Source organism: Microtus ochrogaster (genome assembly GCF_000317375.1).
Source record: "Microtus ochrogaster isolate Prairie Vole_2 chromosome 14 unlocalized genomic scaffold, MicOch1.0 chr14_random_1, whole genome shotgun sequence".
NCBI lineage: Eukaryota > Metazoa > Chordata > Mammalia > Rodentia > Cricetidae > Microtus > Microtus ochrogaster.
Window position 1 is genome coordinate 5,573,441 of NW_004949096.1, and position 17,519 is coordinate 5,590,959.

Sequence of the window (17,519 nt, forward strand, 5' to 3'; positions counted from 1 at the left end):
AGTGCATTGTGCTGTGAGTGATGAGTTTGAACTTGGGGCTCCTGCATGTCCAGAGACGTCTCAGTGCATTGTGCTGTGAGTGATGAGTTTGAACTCGGGGCTCCTGCATGTCCAGAGACGTCTCAGTGCATTGTGCTGTGAATGATGAGTTTGAACTCGGGGCTCCTGCATGTCAAGAGCAGTCTCAGCGCATTGTGCTGTGAGTGATGAGTTTCTGGAAGCGAGAAGAGTGGTAAACTAGATGCTGAGCTTTGTGCTTCTTAGGCATCATTGTGGACATTGGTGAGAATGAGGTTGTCCCTTTTACTTGATCTCACTAACCTTATTTAGATGACTGACACGCTCCGTGTTAAGATTTGGAGCAAAAAGTGTAGGTTGTTGGCTGACATAAGGTATCCGAATTAAATAACTTAGACTCAATTTATCCTGGCCATTTGGGGAGTCTTAAAAATATTAGTTTACTTGCCAATTAAAATGAATAGAAACTATTTTTATTTAATAGGATTATTATGAGGACTTAACCCAGTGGCTGGCACATTCAGAGAATTCAATAATTACATTGTGTAGTGTGACGAAAGTGATGCTCATTTTAAGTGGTTGTTTCATTGTTTCTCTTTGAAGATATTCCTTTAGTACATGTGTTACTAGGGTTCAGTGAAAAAAATAGAACAAATGAGGCAAGCATAATTGCAAAGCAAAAATAATGTCCTGATTTCCAAGCACTAGCTTATGTTATTCATAAAACATTGTTAAAAGTCTTACATTCCTAAAATTGAGATCAACCCCATCATAAAGAGCCATAAGTTCTTTATGGAAAACAAAATAAATGGTGGTTTATTAAGCCTTGTATTTGTAATTGTCAGTTTTGAGCAAATACCGTAAGCTAAGTTAACTTCACCCTGAAGAAAAGGTGAATCTTAAAACAGCAGTAGGAGAGTGGGATCTGCTTTTGCTTAATTCAAACAGCATTAGCTGAGCAATTGTGCCATTTGTGACTGTAAGGGGTAACACAGTGTTGCAGTAGGGATAGAAAGAGTCCCATAGGCTGTGACACTTTTTAAAAGTGACAGTATTTAAAAGTGAGTATTTTTGAAATGCTTTGATAGTATTATAATCTTAGGATATATAAAAAGACATAGCAGAAAAATTGAGTTTTCCTTCACCTGCTGTTTTAGTGATAAATTATCTTAAAAGAGTACATTGATTTTTACTGTGTCCATTTGTATATTTACAGATTCCATGTGCTTATAATCTAAATATTGTAAAGTATATTTAATGAGAATTTGACCCCCTTTCCCAATATTAAAAACATCGTGACCTAATCCACTTTAAAAAACTGTAATTCTTTGGTTATCACCAAAGATGCCTATTGAAATACTAGAGCCTTCAAAAATCAATTGTAACTTTTGATTGGTAGAAACTCACTGTTGGGTTGTTTTTATTTGTAGTTCATGGGAAGATTGAATGCTACAATTTAAAATTACTCAACAAGTCAGTGAAAATTTGCAAACATGTGACTGACACTCAAAACTGTACTTCTCAGGTTTTTAGAATATTTTTTGGTGTTTGAATTACCAGAAGTCTTCAGAATAGATTTACACTTATTAATATGTGGCTTCTTAGTAGAAATATAACCATTACTTGGAGTTTCAGGTTTCCACAAAAAAAAAATCTTACTTACAGAAGAAAAAATGCACAATGATGATACTACTTATGCTTATCAATGGGAAATTTAATGAGATGCCTTTGTATTTCTAAAATTTAACACAGTGCTTTATTCATAATTTCTGAGACACTTTGAAATTTGATCTCTTTTTCATACTATTTAATTTTAAAGAAAGTCTCTGAGAATGATGTGTATTTAAGATCATTTAAATTATTTCTTTCAAAAATAAATTCAGAATGAAAAGCATTGAAATGGCCTCTGGAATATTTCCTATGAGGGGGTGCAAGGTGGTCTACTACTTTGAAAACCTTTCTGTAAGCTTTAGAGACTAAGATGGACCTATCTGCTAAGAGATGTTAAAAAAAAGTTTCAAGAGACTATCTACAAGGCTATTCTTTTCAATGGCTTTGATAAAGTATGTAGTGTTTTGTTTATATGGGCCTTAAAATTCGTACACACACAAACACAAATACAGAGGATAAAAAAGAATCTTATTTGTTTTTAAGTGTTCAAAGATGAACTGAACTTGTTTGCTATCTGGATCAAAAGAAAAAGAAAGATGCATTCACAATGGAAGCTGTCAAGAATCCTTGCTTTTCTACCTAGGTCAGATATTTCCACATTGCCCGCACCATCTCCAGAGCATTGCATCCACCAAAACTTTGCAGTTGGGTTTGTTTTCCTTTCTGTTCATCGAATCCCTTATTTCTCACTTAGAAAAGACACCAAGAAAAATAGTGTCTTGTTTAAAAAAATACTGAATTTGGCCTAAGATCTTTAACTAGTAGCGTTCAGTAGAATAGAGACCGTAAGACCCATTTGTATGGCTGACTATCCACACCACAATTATAATTCTGAGAAGTTTTCTCCTAATATATCTCCTATGTTTTCTTTTGCAACTAGCAATTTAGGAATTTTGCTTTTTCAAAAATAAAGAGATGTAAAGATACTGTCATTTTTTACATGCAGAGATTTAAACTGGAAAAATGAATAGAAGAAGCCAGGGCCAAAGGCTCTAAAATTGTGCCGTGCTTTCTTAAAAAAAGTCGTAAGGAAAAACTACATGCTGACTGTCCTCTGTTAAGAAGGGTTGACACTTAAGGTCAAGAAATGCTGAAGCAACTTAATCAGGAACTTGGGCTGATCAATAATTCAAGCTAAAGCTCAATTAATCCTTCCTTTAGACTTTGCAATGTTGGCACACTTCATTTTGAACAGAGTGCTTATGGGATAAAAATTAGCAAGATGTTAATTGACTCTTTATATGAAATCCAGAATACTGTTTGGAAGTCATCATGATCATGTAATTTGGGAAAAATGGAGTACACACATCTGATGACATTTTTTTTAAACTTGCTCCTAGTTGACCATTAATCTATGCAGCTGTATCAGCTAAGTTATTCAGTAAGCTGCACTAATTTTCGAGCTGAACCATCAAGTCTAAATCCAAAAAATGGGTAAGTTGGTAATTCTTGGCTGTGGGTTAAGAATCTCCTACCTTGACTTGCACTGCTGTTGTGCCTAATTTCCTATCCCATCCCATGGAGATTGTGCTGGTCATTTCCACAATGGATTGTCAGAACACTGTTCAAATCCTCAATTCCTTGGTTCACACAATTAAAACAGTTGTATTAGGGTTTTTATTGCTGTGAGGAGACCTCATGACTATGGCAACTCTTACAAGGATAACGATTAAAAAGGGGTGGCTCACTTACAGTTCAGGGGTTAATCCTTTATCTTCATTGCAAGGACCATGGTGTCACATTTGGAGATATGGTGCTGGAGCTGAGAGGGCTACACCTTGCAAGCAACAGGAAGTCAATGGAGACATTGGATGATATCCTTAACATAGGAAACCTCAAAGCCACCACAGGTGACAGGCTTCCTCCAACAAGGACCTACCCACTCTAACAAAGCCACACCTCCTAGTAGTGTCACTCCCTATAATATTATATAGGTCAATTACATTCAAACTGTCCCAACCATCTTGCATGTTCTGGTGGTCTGAATGAGCAATGATTCTCGTAGGTTCATGTGTCTGATCACTTAGTCCCCTGTTGGTAGTGCTGTTTGTGGAGGTTGTGGAATCTGTAGGAGGTAGAATCTTGTTGAGCAAAGTATGTTGCTAGGGATGGGCTTTGAAGGTTTATATCATCAACCCGTTTGCTGTCACCTCATTCTGCTTCCTGGGTATGAATGAAAAATGTAACCAGTTAGCATCTTGCTTGCTACTATGCCTTTGCTGCCATGAGGACTCTAAACCCATGGACCCATAAACTAAAATAAAGCCTTTCTTCCTTAAAAGAATATTAATTATTGTGTTTATTGTACTATTGTGTATAGTACAAACTATATGCCTGGTTTGTATGCATGTATATTTGCATACTACGTGTGTGCCTCATGCCCCCCAAACTGAGTAAGGTACTGATTTCTTGGCATTGTAGTTATAGATGGTTTACACCACCTTGTGAGTGCTGGGAACCAAATTGTAATTTTCTGCAAGCGCATCAAGTGCTCTAATCTTCTGAGCCATCTTTTCAAATATGTTTTCTTAAAGATTTATTTGCCCTGGGTAATTTTAATAGTAATTGGGAAAGGCAGGATGTATGTGAAGAAAGAAAGTGATTGGGTGTGACAGAAGCCTATTTACTCTCATATTGCTGGAAGAGATCCTTTAAGTTACCTGCCCACTTGGGCGTGGCCTTTTATACTATTTATGCTGATGAAAAGCAGGCATCCGGCCTCTTTTCCAGCTGTGGGATTCAGTTGCTGTTCTCCATTCCAGCAGAGGATATTGATTTGTGAGCCTACCTGTGAGCCTACCCCTAAATAAACAACCCTCTATTATTCTCAATTCCGACCAAGTGTGGGATATCTTTTCAGCGTCCTTCTTCATCATATGACCTAATCAAATCTATTTTCTCTACTGCCTCTAGCATAAACTTATTCCTTTTTGTGAAGAGTGTGTGTATGTTTGTGTGTCTTTATGCATATGTTTATGACTGTGTGTGTAGCCCAGAAGTCAATGACTAGGGTTTCCTATTGATTTCTACCTTGTCTTTTAAGAAAGGGTCTCTCCCTGGATGGAGGGGGGAGGACCTTGGACTTCCCACAGGGCAGGGAACCCCGACTGCTCTTTGGACTGGAGAGGGAGGGGGAGGGAGATGGGCTGAGGGGAAGGAAAATGGAAGGAGGGGAGGAGATGGATATTTTTAAGTAAAAATAAATAAAATAAAAAAAGAGAAAAAAATGAAAGGGTCTCTCATTAAATCTGGAGCTCACCGCATTGGCTGGATTTCTGGGATCATCCTCCTTCTGCCTCCCTAGAGTTAGGGTCACAGACATATCTTGCTTGGTTTCTTATGTAACTGTGGATGATCCAGACTCAGGTCACCAAGCTTGTGCAGCAAACACTTGTCCCACTGAGCCATCTCCTCAGTACTGCAAATGACTTAAAGATGAAAATATCAGGAGATAGTCTGAATGTGGTGAGTTTCCCTAAGAATAATGAAACTTTTGCTTTGAGAGGCCAAAGAATGTGTAATTTTTCCAGCCCATACCCATTCAACAAATGCCAATTTAATATTTAAAGAACAAGCAGATTAATCTATACTGTGCAGATTATAGTTAAAAAATGATAATTTATTGAGTGAAAAAATTCTATTCATTCCATTGTATACTATATTGTGCCAAGAATCATTTAGCATTCAAGTTGAATCTCATCATGCAGCCAGGCAGCAGTGTCTCTTCTAAAAGTGCCTACACAGGCTCAGACGATTGAGAACTATTACAGTTAAGACTTAAAATGACTTGCACAACTTGTCAAGGCAGACCTCATGCACGTATCCATTAATTATTAGCATAAAAAGATAACAAGTGAGAATATGAAAATATATGAGCAGCATTCACATCATACAGATTCCTGAGAATAGTGTGTGCTATAAATCTTTGAGAAATAATTTATATTCATATGAAAAGCACGTATAAAACATTTCTCTCTACTTCAGCAGAGTGATCTAAAGTTAACATACTGTGAGGCGCTGTCTGCGTTTTACTGTCAGTTATGATGGAAACAAGGTTGATTGCCCTGCAACTGTTCACAAAACAAACATTTCAGACAATTTTTTTGGTCCTATGTTTTTTTCATATCTGTTTCAAAAATATCAGGGAAGGCATTTTCTAAATTAATATACTATAACTTTTATTAAAATATCATTCTCTGTTCATATCAATCAGTATGACTTAAATCCCAATGGACTGTAGAAAACCCTAGAAAAGGAACTTTTAAGGAAAGAGCTGTTATTGTTTGTCCTCCTGTAAATCATATGTCTGTCTTCTATCCCTAATTTGGAAAAGATGTAAATGTTAGGTAAACAAAATATTATGCTCAGGCATGTGTATATACTTAATTAATAAAGAAAAGGGAGCACAAATGATCTGAAATAGAGGGGCTGAAATCTCTTTTAGAAAGTTTGTAGAATTAACCATTATATTTGCAATGGAAGAGTCCCAGGAGCAAGGATTTGTGTAGGAATTTACAACATATCTCTAATTTATTCTTTCTTTCTTTCTTTCTTTCTTTCTTTCTTTCTTTCTTTCTTTCTTTCTTTCTTTATAAGTGCTAAGAGTTGAGTCTATGTTGCCTTGTGCATGCTAGACACACACTACCACTGAGCTCTATTCTCACATATTAGAGTCCCAGGGCATATACCTGACCCAGAATTATAGGAAAAGTAGAAAAGTGAATAACCTTGGTAGAAACTAAAACAACCATAATCAAGACAACAAAGCTTTTTTGAGTCTTAGAATTAGGACAGCACACCTCCAGTAACTAAAACTAATTTCCTTATAGCGATTCAATAATATGTGTAAAGTGTTTTAGTTTTGAGTGTGCCTAATTCAATATTTTGAATTTTGTTAATATTTCTGTGTGTGGCTCAATTGGACAAAACCAAACTGAAAAAATCATGCTCTCTTTCTGTGTATGTGTATATGTGTGTTTTCTGTGTGATTTCCCACATTATTCTCAAGAGATAAAAGCTTGCACCATCTTGTTTTTCAAGGGAAAGTGTATTGATTATTTTTAATCACAAATCCATCTACTTCACCCCTTACCTTTCCTTCTATTCTACCCTCGTAATTTATACCTCCTCTGAACTTCTTTTAATTGAATACCCCTTCATTTGTACTCCATCAATGTGTAGACAAAATTGACATTCAAATAAGGATTCTACAATAAATTAAATTATGATCTTCACAATTAATTCGACTTTGTTTCTAGAGAGTTTTGAAATTAAATAAAATCAGATCATCAAAAACAAAACAAAACCCAGAAACTTCCATTTCATGATTAAAAAGTGAAACTCAGAAAGGTATTTTATGCAAATAATACACTACATGCATGCATTATTTCACTAGCTCATAATTGATAGTGCACACTATAGAAGAAGCATAAGTGCTGCAGAACATTTGGCTTTGGATTTCCTGAATGAACAGATTACAGTAGCATCCTGCGTAACTGGTCGTAGAGCTCCATAAGCTGGAACTTGCGTTACACAATGCAAAAGTGCAAACACTGAAGGGACAGGGACATATTTACACAGTTTCAACATGATGTTCTGTGAGATGTGTAATAATTCAGCGAGGGGCACATGGAATAGAATGTAAGATAGACTTCTTCAGGAAAGTACAAACTAATCATGTCTAAATGATAGAAGAATAGGTATTCAAATATTTAAAGTGGATCAATTGGCATTCATTAATAAAAAATGGGCAGTGCACTTGGCTCTGAGTGATAAAGCAAACTTAAACACAGCCAATATAATAGAATTACTCCAATGGTGTTCTTAGGTTTTGGATTTATTTTTGTTTGAGTACTATGGTGATGTTCAACTGTTAAGTGCATAGTCAACACAAAGCAGCACAAATGCCATGTGCATAACCCATTATCTCAAGGCTAGTGCACAGAACCGACTCCACTAGCCTGTGAGCTGAAGGGACATGGAGTTCTGATCTCATTCACTTCTTGTGAGTATATGAACTCAAGTGACCATCCTAGAATCTGATTAGTATGACCAGTTTGTTAACATTTACGTGGAAATCTGCCTCTGGAAATTTCGCCACCACATTTCCTATTTGCTCTGCAGCTGATTGAACTGGGTGGACTGGAAACCCAGAACTCCCCTGAGGGCTTGCTCTGAGCATCAGAGCCTGGCTCTCTGCCATTTCAATTGCATCCCTTTGGAGGTCACACGTGTTTCTTTCCTTAGAAGTCTGAGCATTCCAAATCCCAGAGGCTGCCGTGATGTAATTCCAAGTAATAATTTATACATGTAGTTTTGCCAAGTATGCCTTCCTCTTGGATGCCATCTACGCTCCAAGGGTCCCATTCCCACACTAATGGTACCTCCCCTTTTGGGCTACAGGCACAGTCTAAGGCCATTCATGGTGAATAGGCTGTCCACTTTTTCTCCGCTGTTGCTGCAAATGTTCCAGCTCAGCCTCATACATCATTTCTTGGACTAAGTATTTCTCTCGCCGTATGCGCTCACGAAGGCCCTTTGGTATATCTGGAATCAGGTATGCAATGAATGACTTAATCCCAAAAACGAGGTGCTGTAAGTTAAGAGTAAAACTATGTTTTCAAAGGTTCCAAAACACTCATTGTAAAACAGAAAAGACATGAACAAAATGATGCATTTGTTTTCAAATTGAACATCCAAACTTAATATGCAGCATTTAGAATATTGCTTTCAACAGTTATATGAAGAACACAAACATTACTGATTGCCACTGTAGAATATTGGACACCAAGAATTGTTTCCTCTTTTTAATGCTATATAATGATATCACTTCATAAAAAAGCATCTTAAATTCTTTTGTTCAAAATTCTTACATGCTATTTAATAGTACTGTAATACACATTAAGAGACACAAATATGAAAGGTTATTTTAGTAAAAATGTATTTTCAACAGATCAAAATACATGCTCCATAAACCTGTGAGCAACTGATTATATTCAACAGCAATGAATTTATTTCTTTTAAAATCCATTCTATAAATTGACTATCAGTATAACTACTATGAAATATTTGATCTGTGTTAAATAATTCTGGTAAGATTAGTGTTATTTATGTTTTGAAAATAAACCGTAAACTTTAGGAGTTTGCTATTTTTTGTTAGTTTGTTTTGTGAAATAATTTTTGCTATTTATTCTTGACATCCTGGCTTAGGACTTTCTTTGTAGACCAACTGATAGAAATCCACCTGCCTCTGTCCACATGTGCTAGGACTAATGATGTTTACCACCACACCAGGCATTAGTGTTAGACTTGAACAAGTAAGATGTAACTATACCTGTAAGTAAAGGCTCAGAATTTGAATGAGACCAATTAAGCCTTTATTCTACTAACACTCAGTAAATGTTGACCCTTGCTCAAATCATCTACATCCTGTGTCTATGACAGTGATGACAATACTACCTCTTAAATGAATAAAGTATACACACACTTGAAGAGCTTAAAAGAGTGCTTGGCACAGTGTGAGTTCTGCTCAAATAGCACTTCCTACTATCATACGTATCCTATGAGAAGGATAGGTGTTTCCATTTCTCAGAAAAGAGAAGGAACAATGTGTTATTTGCAGGGTTAGTATAGCCTGTAAAAACAATACTTCTATGTAAAGGGTTTTTAGTGGACAATACCTATTTATGAGAAAAGGAAGAATTTGTTGTACTTTTAGCTGTACTTGCTTATGAGTCCCAAGAAACTGCATTCCAAAATAGATAGTAATAAAGCAATACATATTTTCCCTCACACAATTGGGACTTTCTTTCCTGATCATTAAAAAATATCATGATTAAAAAATGCAATACTATTCTTCATAATTATTGGAATAAAAATAAAAATATATGCCATGATTTAGTAACGTCTAATATATGACAATAAATATTTCATTGTGCTTTCTGATTACAGGTCAGGTTTAGCAGATGTGTTCTAAACACGAGTCGTGCTCATTAATAATTCTTTCCGGGTTCAAAGTAAAATAAGGAAGATACAAAAAGCTTTAAGGTACAAAATTATTGAAGTTATTTGAAAAATAGAGCATCCAAAATGATACTATATTTTTAAACATAGACAAGCAACAACTCTTAAAGAATTAACAAGTGTGAGGAATTTACAGAGGTTGATTGGGGGTTATGGGATCAGTAATGGGGAATGAGGAAAGGAAAATGTGGAGGGTCTCACCAGGACCCATGATTGGTCACTCTGAATCGATGTGTCTGATTAACTTTGTTTGCTTGACTTCTGAGGAAAATAAAGAATGTGTATCTTTTTAAATGAGATATAAGAGACATCTCATTGAAAGTTTGGATTGCAAATATGAGTTAACTCATATTATCTGCAATGAAGTAGAAAGTTTCATCCAGGAGGATATTTTTATTGACTCTCAGAGTCATTAAATCAGAGAATTTTAGTCCTGGCTACGACCTTTAGCAGTAAACATTTCATTTTCAGATATTTCATTATAAACTTTTAATTTATATTTGGAAAGCACTTAGAATGAATAAATGTTTTTAAAAAACATTTTCAACATTTAGTGGGTAGAATGTTTGTCTAGCATTCACAAAGCCCTGGGTTCTACCCCAAGATTCATAGGAATCAGGAGTGTTGGTTCATGCCTGTAATTTTAGTTCTTGGGAGACACAGACAGGGGGATTAGGTGTTTGAGACAAACTCTGGCTAAATAGCAAGTTTGAAACCAGTTTGGAATACATGAGACAGTTTTTCAAAAAACAAACAAACAATTCAAAACCTTTGTTCCAAAAATTTTAAATATGGATCTCTTTTTTGGTCATAGAAAACATATAAAGTTTTTCATTGACTCGGTGATATCTCAGAGGAGGTGTTTAATACACCTCAGTGCTAAATTCTTCACTGTATCATGACTTATGAAATAAGATGATAATACTATATCCATTTCCTTCAAAATTACCTCAGAGGATTACAATTCAATACTATCATGATAAACTCCAATCACTTTTAATAAAAGTTTTGGGCAAAACATGAAATCAGCCAATGCATTTTAAACAAATATATGCATGATTCATTATATTTTGAGTTAATTATTCAGAAATATCAAGTGTTCTATCCTTATGGGTAGATTTGGATTCATTTACCAGCTCATGAAACTCACCCCATCTCTTTCAGCATAGTCAGTCACTAGGAGTTTAAAACCAAAAGCCTCAAATTTTTTACGATATAGTATCTTTCTCCCTGATTTTTTTTTTGAGCTCTTTATAATTGGTTTACCATATCTGAGACTTTTCCCAGGCCAACCAACGTTGTTTCTCAGAAGTCAGTGAAGACTTGACATCAGACTGACATATCCATCAGCAAAGCTGTTATCCACAGTCACCTCTCCTGTGACTAACCTCAAACACGATAATGAAGGCCAGTCGAGCAGCTAGGATGTGCCAGTATTGCAGCGTGAACTCATAGGGTTTGGAGCTCCAAGGCGGGCCTCTATAGTCTCGGTACCTGCAATCCACAAAAACGGAAAGCGTGAATGATAGCAAAACGTTCTTCATTACCTGAACTCCAAAATTATAGTTTAAATGATCTGTTTTACATGTAGAAAGGAAGAGATGACATGGCAAAAGCAAACAGGAAAGATAAATATATGTAGGTAAGTTACCTGCAGTAACCAGATTTTCCCATACCAAGTTCACTCAGGTCAAAGAAGGATAAGCTATTGTTGACATATCCCTTTAGGCAACTAGGAGAAAACAACAGGGCTACATGAGTCACAATTAATTTCTTTCTGCAATAATTTCTTCTTTATAAGTGACAGGATTGAATAAATGCCATTTATTCCTTCTATTTTAAGTCTTCAGTGTTCTAATTTCTGTCTCGTGTATTCTTGTTCTGTTATTTCTTCTCAATATTTTTTCTATTGCTTTCTTTTTCTTAGTTTACTTCTTAAAAGTGGTTTTGAATCATCCTGCCACTTGTGCATTTAAACTCTGTCCCTTGCAAACAAACACAGGCAACATGACTGGCTGATTATAAGCTAGTCTTATTTATTATCCATTTACTTAATATATTTATTGTGCACCTATACTTTGTTATAAAATTTTTTAGTGCTCGATACTCAACTGTGAGCAAAATGGGTATTTATACATAATGAAATTGTTTTAATTCATCTAGAAAGATGTCATTAGCCAGGGGTAGTGCATGCCTTTAATTCTAGCAGTCAGGAGGGAGTGACACTAAGATCTCTGAGTTCAAGGCTAACCTGGACTACATACAGATCATGTCCCATAATATCCAGGGGTACACAGAAAAAGGCCAGTTCAAAAAATAAAAGAAAAAAGAAAAGAAAGGAAAAGAAAGAAAGGATCACATTGAGAGACTGAGTCTGTGCCAGAAAGACAAAACTTGCGTGCTTTCTCTCAGGTGTGTTTTCTAGATTTTAGGCAGACCCATAAAATTATGTATGTAACTGTGACATAAAAACAGAAGTCCAACTGTCTAGCTCGAGAGTGGGGATTATTGAGAGGGGAACTAGTATATGTGGCAATGAAGGGAATACACTCTAAATATGTTGCATATTTCTATTAAAATGTTCTTATATTACCAACACCATGAACATTGCATATAGACAATAAAATAATTAAAAGTGTCAGGTGATTTTTTTTTAAATTTTACATCTTAAAAGGGTAGATTCCAGAGTCTGAAAAAACATAGTTTTGTTATTATTATTTATTGTTGGGACTGACTTTTGTCTTTCAACTCCAAGAATTACACAGTATTTTTTCTTGGAGACCTACGCCATTCTTTGGTAAGTAGAAAAGTGTGACACTTTCTACACAGGAGATTGAAAGTTGCAGATTTTGTAAAATAATAATTATTAATGCTTTGTGAAGGACAGTTTGCTTTTCTCTTTGTAATTTTGAAGGTGATTACATGGCAGTAACCATGGCATTTGCTGCCAATAGTCAGAGTTACATAGATCCATGCAGATGTTTAGGCACAATTGTTGTTGCACCATAAATCTAAATGCAAAAAGTTGAAGGGTGAATAAAGTCTCAGTGTTACTGTGAACATAGTGTTAATGTGGTCTGGCGAGATGGTTTAGCAGGGAAACCTGCTTGCTGCCAGTTCTGAGGACCTGAGTTCTATCCCTGGGACCCATGTGTTAGAAGGAAAATAACGTAACATGTCTTCTAACCTTCACAAGGCAACCCCATGCACACAATAAATCAATAAACAACATATAATAATATGATATAATGCTGTTATAAGTAGAAAAATAAATATTTTTAATAGAGCGTTAAAGTTATAGACCGTGAGGGATTCTTGCAGACCACATGTTGAGAAATACTCTACTAGGAAAGATGATTTTTAAAATCTGGATTCAAGTATGTGTCTATTACATTCTTACATTCGAAACATTAGTCACAATGCAACAATAGCAAGTGTATTCCTTGTCCATTCTATATCTTGTATCATTGGTCAAATATTTCCTTTCAATTTTGTTTTATCCACTACTGTCTGTCTGTCTGTCTGTTTATCTGTCTGTCTCTTCATAACTTGCTCTGAAAATTTCTAATTTGAGTAGATTTTTCTCAATTTCATTGCTAGTATGCTTAGCCGATTATTAAGTAATCAAGTGTCCCCCTTGATATATAATGTTCAAATCAGAGAAAAACTGTGTCATTTTGCCTGAATTTGGTCTGCACCTGAAATTGCTCACTGAATGTGGAAATGCCAGGTGCTGTCCAAACGACAGGCAGGTTCTGAAACGTAAACGCGGTAGAGTTTTCCGCCACCACTAGGTGGCAATAGAATTACCAGAAAGTCATTCCAGACAGCAATTCTGTGTATTCCACACTTGATCTTAGTCAAAAGATTGAGAAGTGATTGAATTAGACTTTTCAAATTCTTAAAATCTGCTCCTAGATAATTTTGCATTAACAAAAGGTGGCATTTTTGTTTTTCACTATTGATATTCAAACAACCTTATATTTACATTGAGTGCATTCTCAGACACCATTTCCTAATCATACAGATTATTAGGAATCAACCATGTCATAAAGATGATGTACATACTAGAAATGACAAAGTTAGAATTTAAATTTAAGGTATATGACATTGAATCCCTTTAAATCTCTTAAGGACTCAAGACCTGTTCAAAAAATCAATAGTACAATGCTTCTATTACCACTCCTTCACAAAACAAGAGACCCTTGTGTTCAAGGGCTTTCCCGGTGCTCAGCTTGCTAGCAGTCAGTTAAGAGTTAAGGCCACCCTAAAGCAATGCTTCATCTGTTGTGGATAATCTTTATCCACACCTATTGCAGCTCTCACTCTTCTGCTTTTTCGTACAGAATTCTGATATTCATGTACAAAGCTTTTTAAGGTGCCCCAGGTCTCTACAGTCAATTCTCAAGTGAATTGTACCCTAAACATCTTCTGAAAAGGAACATTTTGAAATAATAAATATTGCCTAAAGTGGTTCTATATCCAGCTATATTTTTCCCCAGGGGACAGCAGGCAAAGTCTAGAGATGCCTACTGTTAGTAGAATACATAGATTAAGATAGCTGTCATTGAATCAACTGGTTAGAGACCACATGTTTTGCTAAGCATTGCACAGTGGGCTAAACAGCCTCCCTCCTGGTTTGAATGAAATGTTTGAATTAAAATGTCAACAATCAAATTAAACCGAATAAAAAGGGTAAATACTGTAGAGGTTGCTAAGCTACCGTATTTGAAGCATGTATTTCAGTTTTAAATGAAAAACACGTACTAACCACACAAAGGGAGGCGATTCTGCATCAGCCAGATGCCTGGCTCTATATGCTTCCTGAAAATGTCTAGGCAATAAGATGACAGACTTTGCAGGTTCTGTTTCTCACTTTTGTCTGTCTTTGTTCCCCTTTTTATGGGTTTCACTTTCCTATCTGCATAGCAACAGCACTGCTTTGTCCGGTTTGAATCGGAAGAGTCTATTCAGGCTTTAGAACTCAATCTTTCTAGAAGTATTAGAATGTTCTTAGCACTTTGACATGGTTTCAAGTAAAAACAGACTCTAAAATTAGCTGCTGTAGAAAGCACATTTTGTTCTTAGGCCCATTTGCTTTCATCTAATAGACACATTATAAACAAAAGAACCGGAAACATTACTTTTTAATGGTCAGAGAACAAAACTTTCTGGTAAGTTCTCCTTTTAATTGTGACTATAAAATAGATTGGGAAAAAATATATAAATTTTGACCTTACTTCTCATTCTGCTTTACGTGATTTGCACAAGGGCCATATTTGTATTCATAGACAAAACGTGGGATGTAGTCAGATGTAATAGCAATTACAAATGCATTGGTGATCACAGCCAATATGCCAATTCCCTCAAGAATTCCAAGCCAGATACCTGGTAGGAGAAAAAAATAAAGGTGGTGAATAAAAGTGAACAAGATAAAACAAAACAAAAAAAAAAACAACTCTGATTTATTTTATTTTGGAAAGAATATTCTGTTTCCAGTTTTATATTGAGCCACATTTCTGTACACCAATTATTTTTAACATGAAACTGTCATATTGTATTACTGATTGTGTATGTGTGCTCACACACTTGGGTACCTGCAGAGAGCAGAAGAGAGCATCTGATTGCCCTGTGAGCCACCCAGTGCTCATGATTAGAACTGAACTCTGGTCCTTGGTAACAACAAGAATTGCTCTCTGAACAGATGAGTCATCTCTCCAGCCCCTTGTTACATTTTTCTTTAAACTGTAGTCCACACACTCTCCACATATTAGAAATATTGCACACACGATTTCAAATGGGGGATAATTGAGTCTTACCTATGTCAGTTGCTCGGGCTGGCAGAGGCCTCCTCCACTGGGTCACAAATTTATATGCGTCCAATCTGATTTCTATGATATTGTTTAACAAAGCCAAAAGAGGGGCCAGAGGAAAAGCAGCAACAAAGATGGTGGTAAAACCAAATTGCAAAACTGCAAGACCGAAACATTAGGGAGTTATGAATATGCACAGTAAAATCTACTGGGTACCTCACTGTGCCACTTAGGAGCATTAGATGAATTACCTTTAAGAATACCTCTGCCCAGTATTTTTATAGTTGAAGAAACTTTTGTTCTTATGTGTTAGGCAAACTTGTTAAAGTCTAGAGAACGTTAAAAACTTGTACTCTATCTATATAAGGCTATAGTTAGCATCCACTTTCCCCCTCCTGCCCACATATAATATGAGAAGAATGGCAAAGGAATTAAACAGAAAGGGAGTAAGCTAAAGAGGAAAAGAGTGAGAGGGGAGGAAAAATATCAAAAATACAGGCAAAGACACATATTTTCCTGAAGGCTCTGGCGGGGACACGAAGGATCTACTACCCTGTCTTCTCTTTTTGAAGATCAGAAAATATGTCAACAACTGGACTGGGAATCCATGTTTTCTTAATATAAATTAACAACATTCTTTCAGAAATTCAGACTGGATTCTAGAATGTGAAAAGAATGGATTTGGAAAGAGTTTGTGGAGTGAATATGGCAAAAATATATTGTATGAAAATATTAAATAATTAATAAAAATGTTATTTTAGAACTGTGACTTTCTTTGAGAAAATACTATTTTTCTTTATGAAAAGTTGATCTAGCTTTTTTATTTTTCACTAAAATCTTTGCTCAACCACCTGGTGTGGTGATGCATGCCTATAATTCTATCACTGGGGATACTAAGACAGGAGGATTCTGAGGTCAAGGCCTGCCTGAGTTATTCATCAAGTTCAAGATCAGTATTAAGTACACAGGGAGACTGTATCTCAAAAAGAATACCGCTTAAAAACTAGAGGCTTCATTGTGTGAACAACCTTGTTTTAACGAAATAGCACGGTTTCTCGACTGTAATGTCTGTGCGAGTGCACAGGGGGTGCTTCGGACCTCTGATTTTTTTTTTTTTTTTTTTTTTTTTAGGATACGGTTCACTTGTGTTTCAGAATGATCAGTGCGAAAGGAGAGTACTGTTATTATTGCCATTTTTTCCTTAAACCAAAGGTCATGTTAACTGACAAAGCAATATTAACGAGGCCACATGGCCCTGCAGAAAAGCCTCTCCTTACCCATTTCTAAGTACTCGTCCATCAGTCCATGAATATTCATGGGCTGAAGATTCCAGTCATTTTCCCATTGTGGTATAGAAGCATCCTGTATTCCCCGCTTGATTTTATGCCGTGACCACCAGTTTTGGATTAACCTGCGTCAGGGAGCAGACCAAGGGTATGTGAACTGTTATTAAAGCATCTGTGGAAAATGTGTATATTTACTAAGAAATAACAAATTTCAAATAATCTATTGTTATAGCAAGTATTCTTGGAAGTGAAAGTCAGTCGTATTAATTTTTCAATGAGTGTAAACAAAGTACATCTAAACTCTACAAAGTTTTAAATCTTTAAATTATAAAGTCAAACTACCAAAGATTTAGTGAATGTTACTAGACCCTATCATTCTAGAACTCTTTAAAGTTCTCCAAACATCTATATACTACTTCATTGCCAATAAACTGAGCCATTCCTTGGTACTGACTAAGCTAAATTCATTTCTCCTACCTCTCCCTGTAAAAACTCCCGTTTCCTGTTGTCTTTAGGCCTGAGTCCTTCATCCTGCCACTTAACTTCTTTGAGTTTATAAACACATGAAAAGTTTGAACACAGTAGTCCTCATTGTCCGCTATGTTCAGCAACTCCGGTTTTATCCCATGCTTTTTCAGACTCAGGCCAGCTGGCCTTGGTGAATTCCCGAAAGAACATCCCCATTGTCTCAGAATGTGGGTGTACCCCT

At 35.9% G+C, this 17,519-nt stretch overlaps 1 protein-coding gene across 3 annotated transcripts in view; it reads right to left on the reverse strand.

Annotated features, from left to right (window-relative positions):
- Positions 1-5,287: 5,287 nt before the first annotated feature.
- Positions 5,288-17,519, reverse strand: part of Ano3 (anoctamin 3) — a 232,220-nt gene continuing 219,988 nt past the window's right edge. For all 3 annotated transcript variants that reach the window (XM_005364062.3, XM_005364063.3, XM_026787772.1), the window contains 6 exons: positions 16,802-16,935; positions 15,531-15,683; positions 14,952-15,099; positions 11,363-11,443; positions 11,100-11,205; positions 5,288-8,281 (listed from right to left, as the gene is read on the reverse strand). In XM_005364062.3, coding sequence (XP_005364119.1) covers positions 8,099-8,281; positions 11,100-11,205; positions 11,363-11,443; positions 14,952-15,099; positions 15,531-15,683; positions 16,802-16,935 — 805 coding nt within the window. In that variant the 3' untranslated portion in view covers positions 5,288-8,098. The remainder of the gene's footprint in view (positions 8,282-11,099; positions 11,206-11,362; positions 11,444-14,951; positions 15,100-15,530; positions 15,684-16,801; positions 16,936-17,519) is intronic.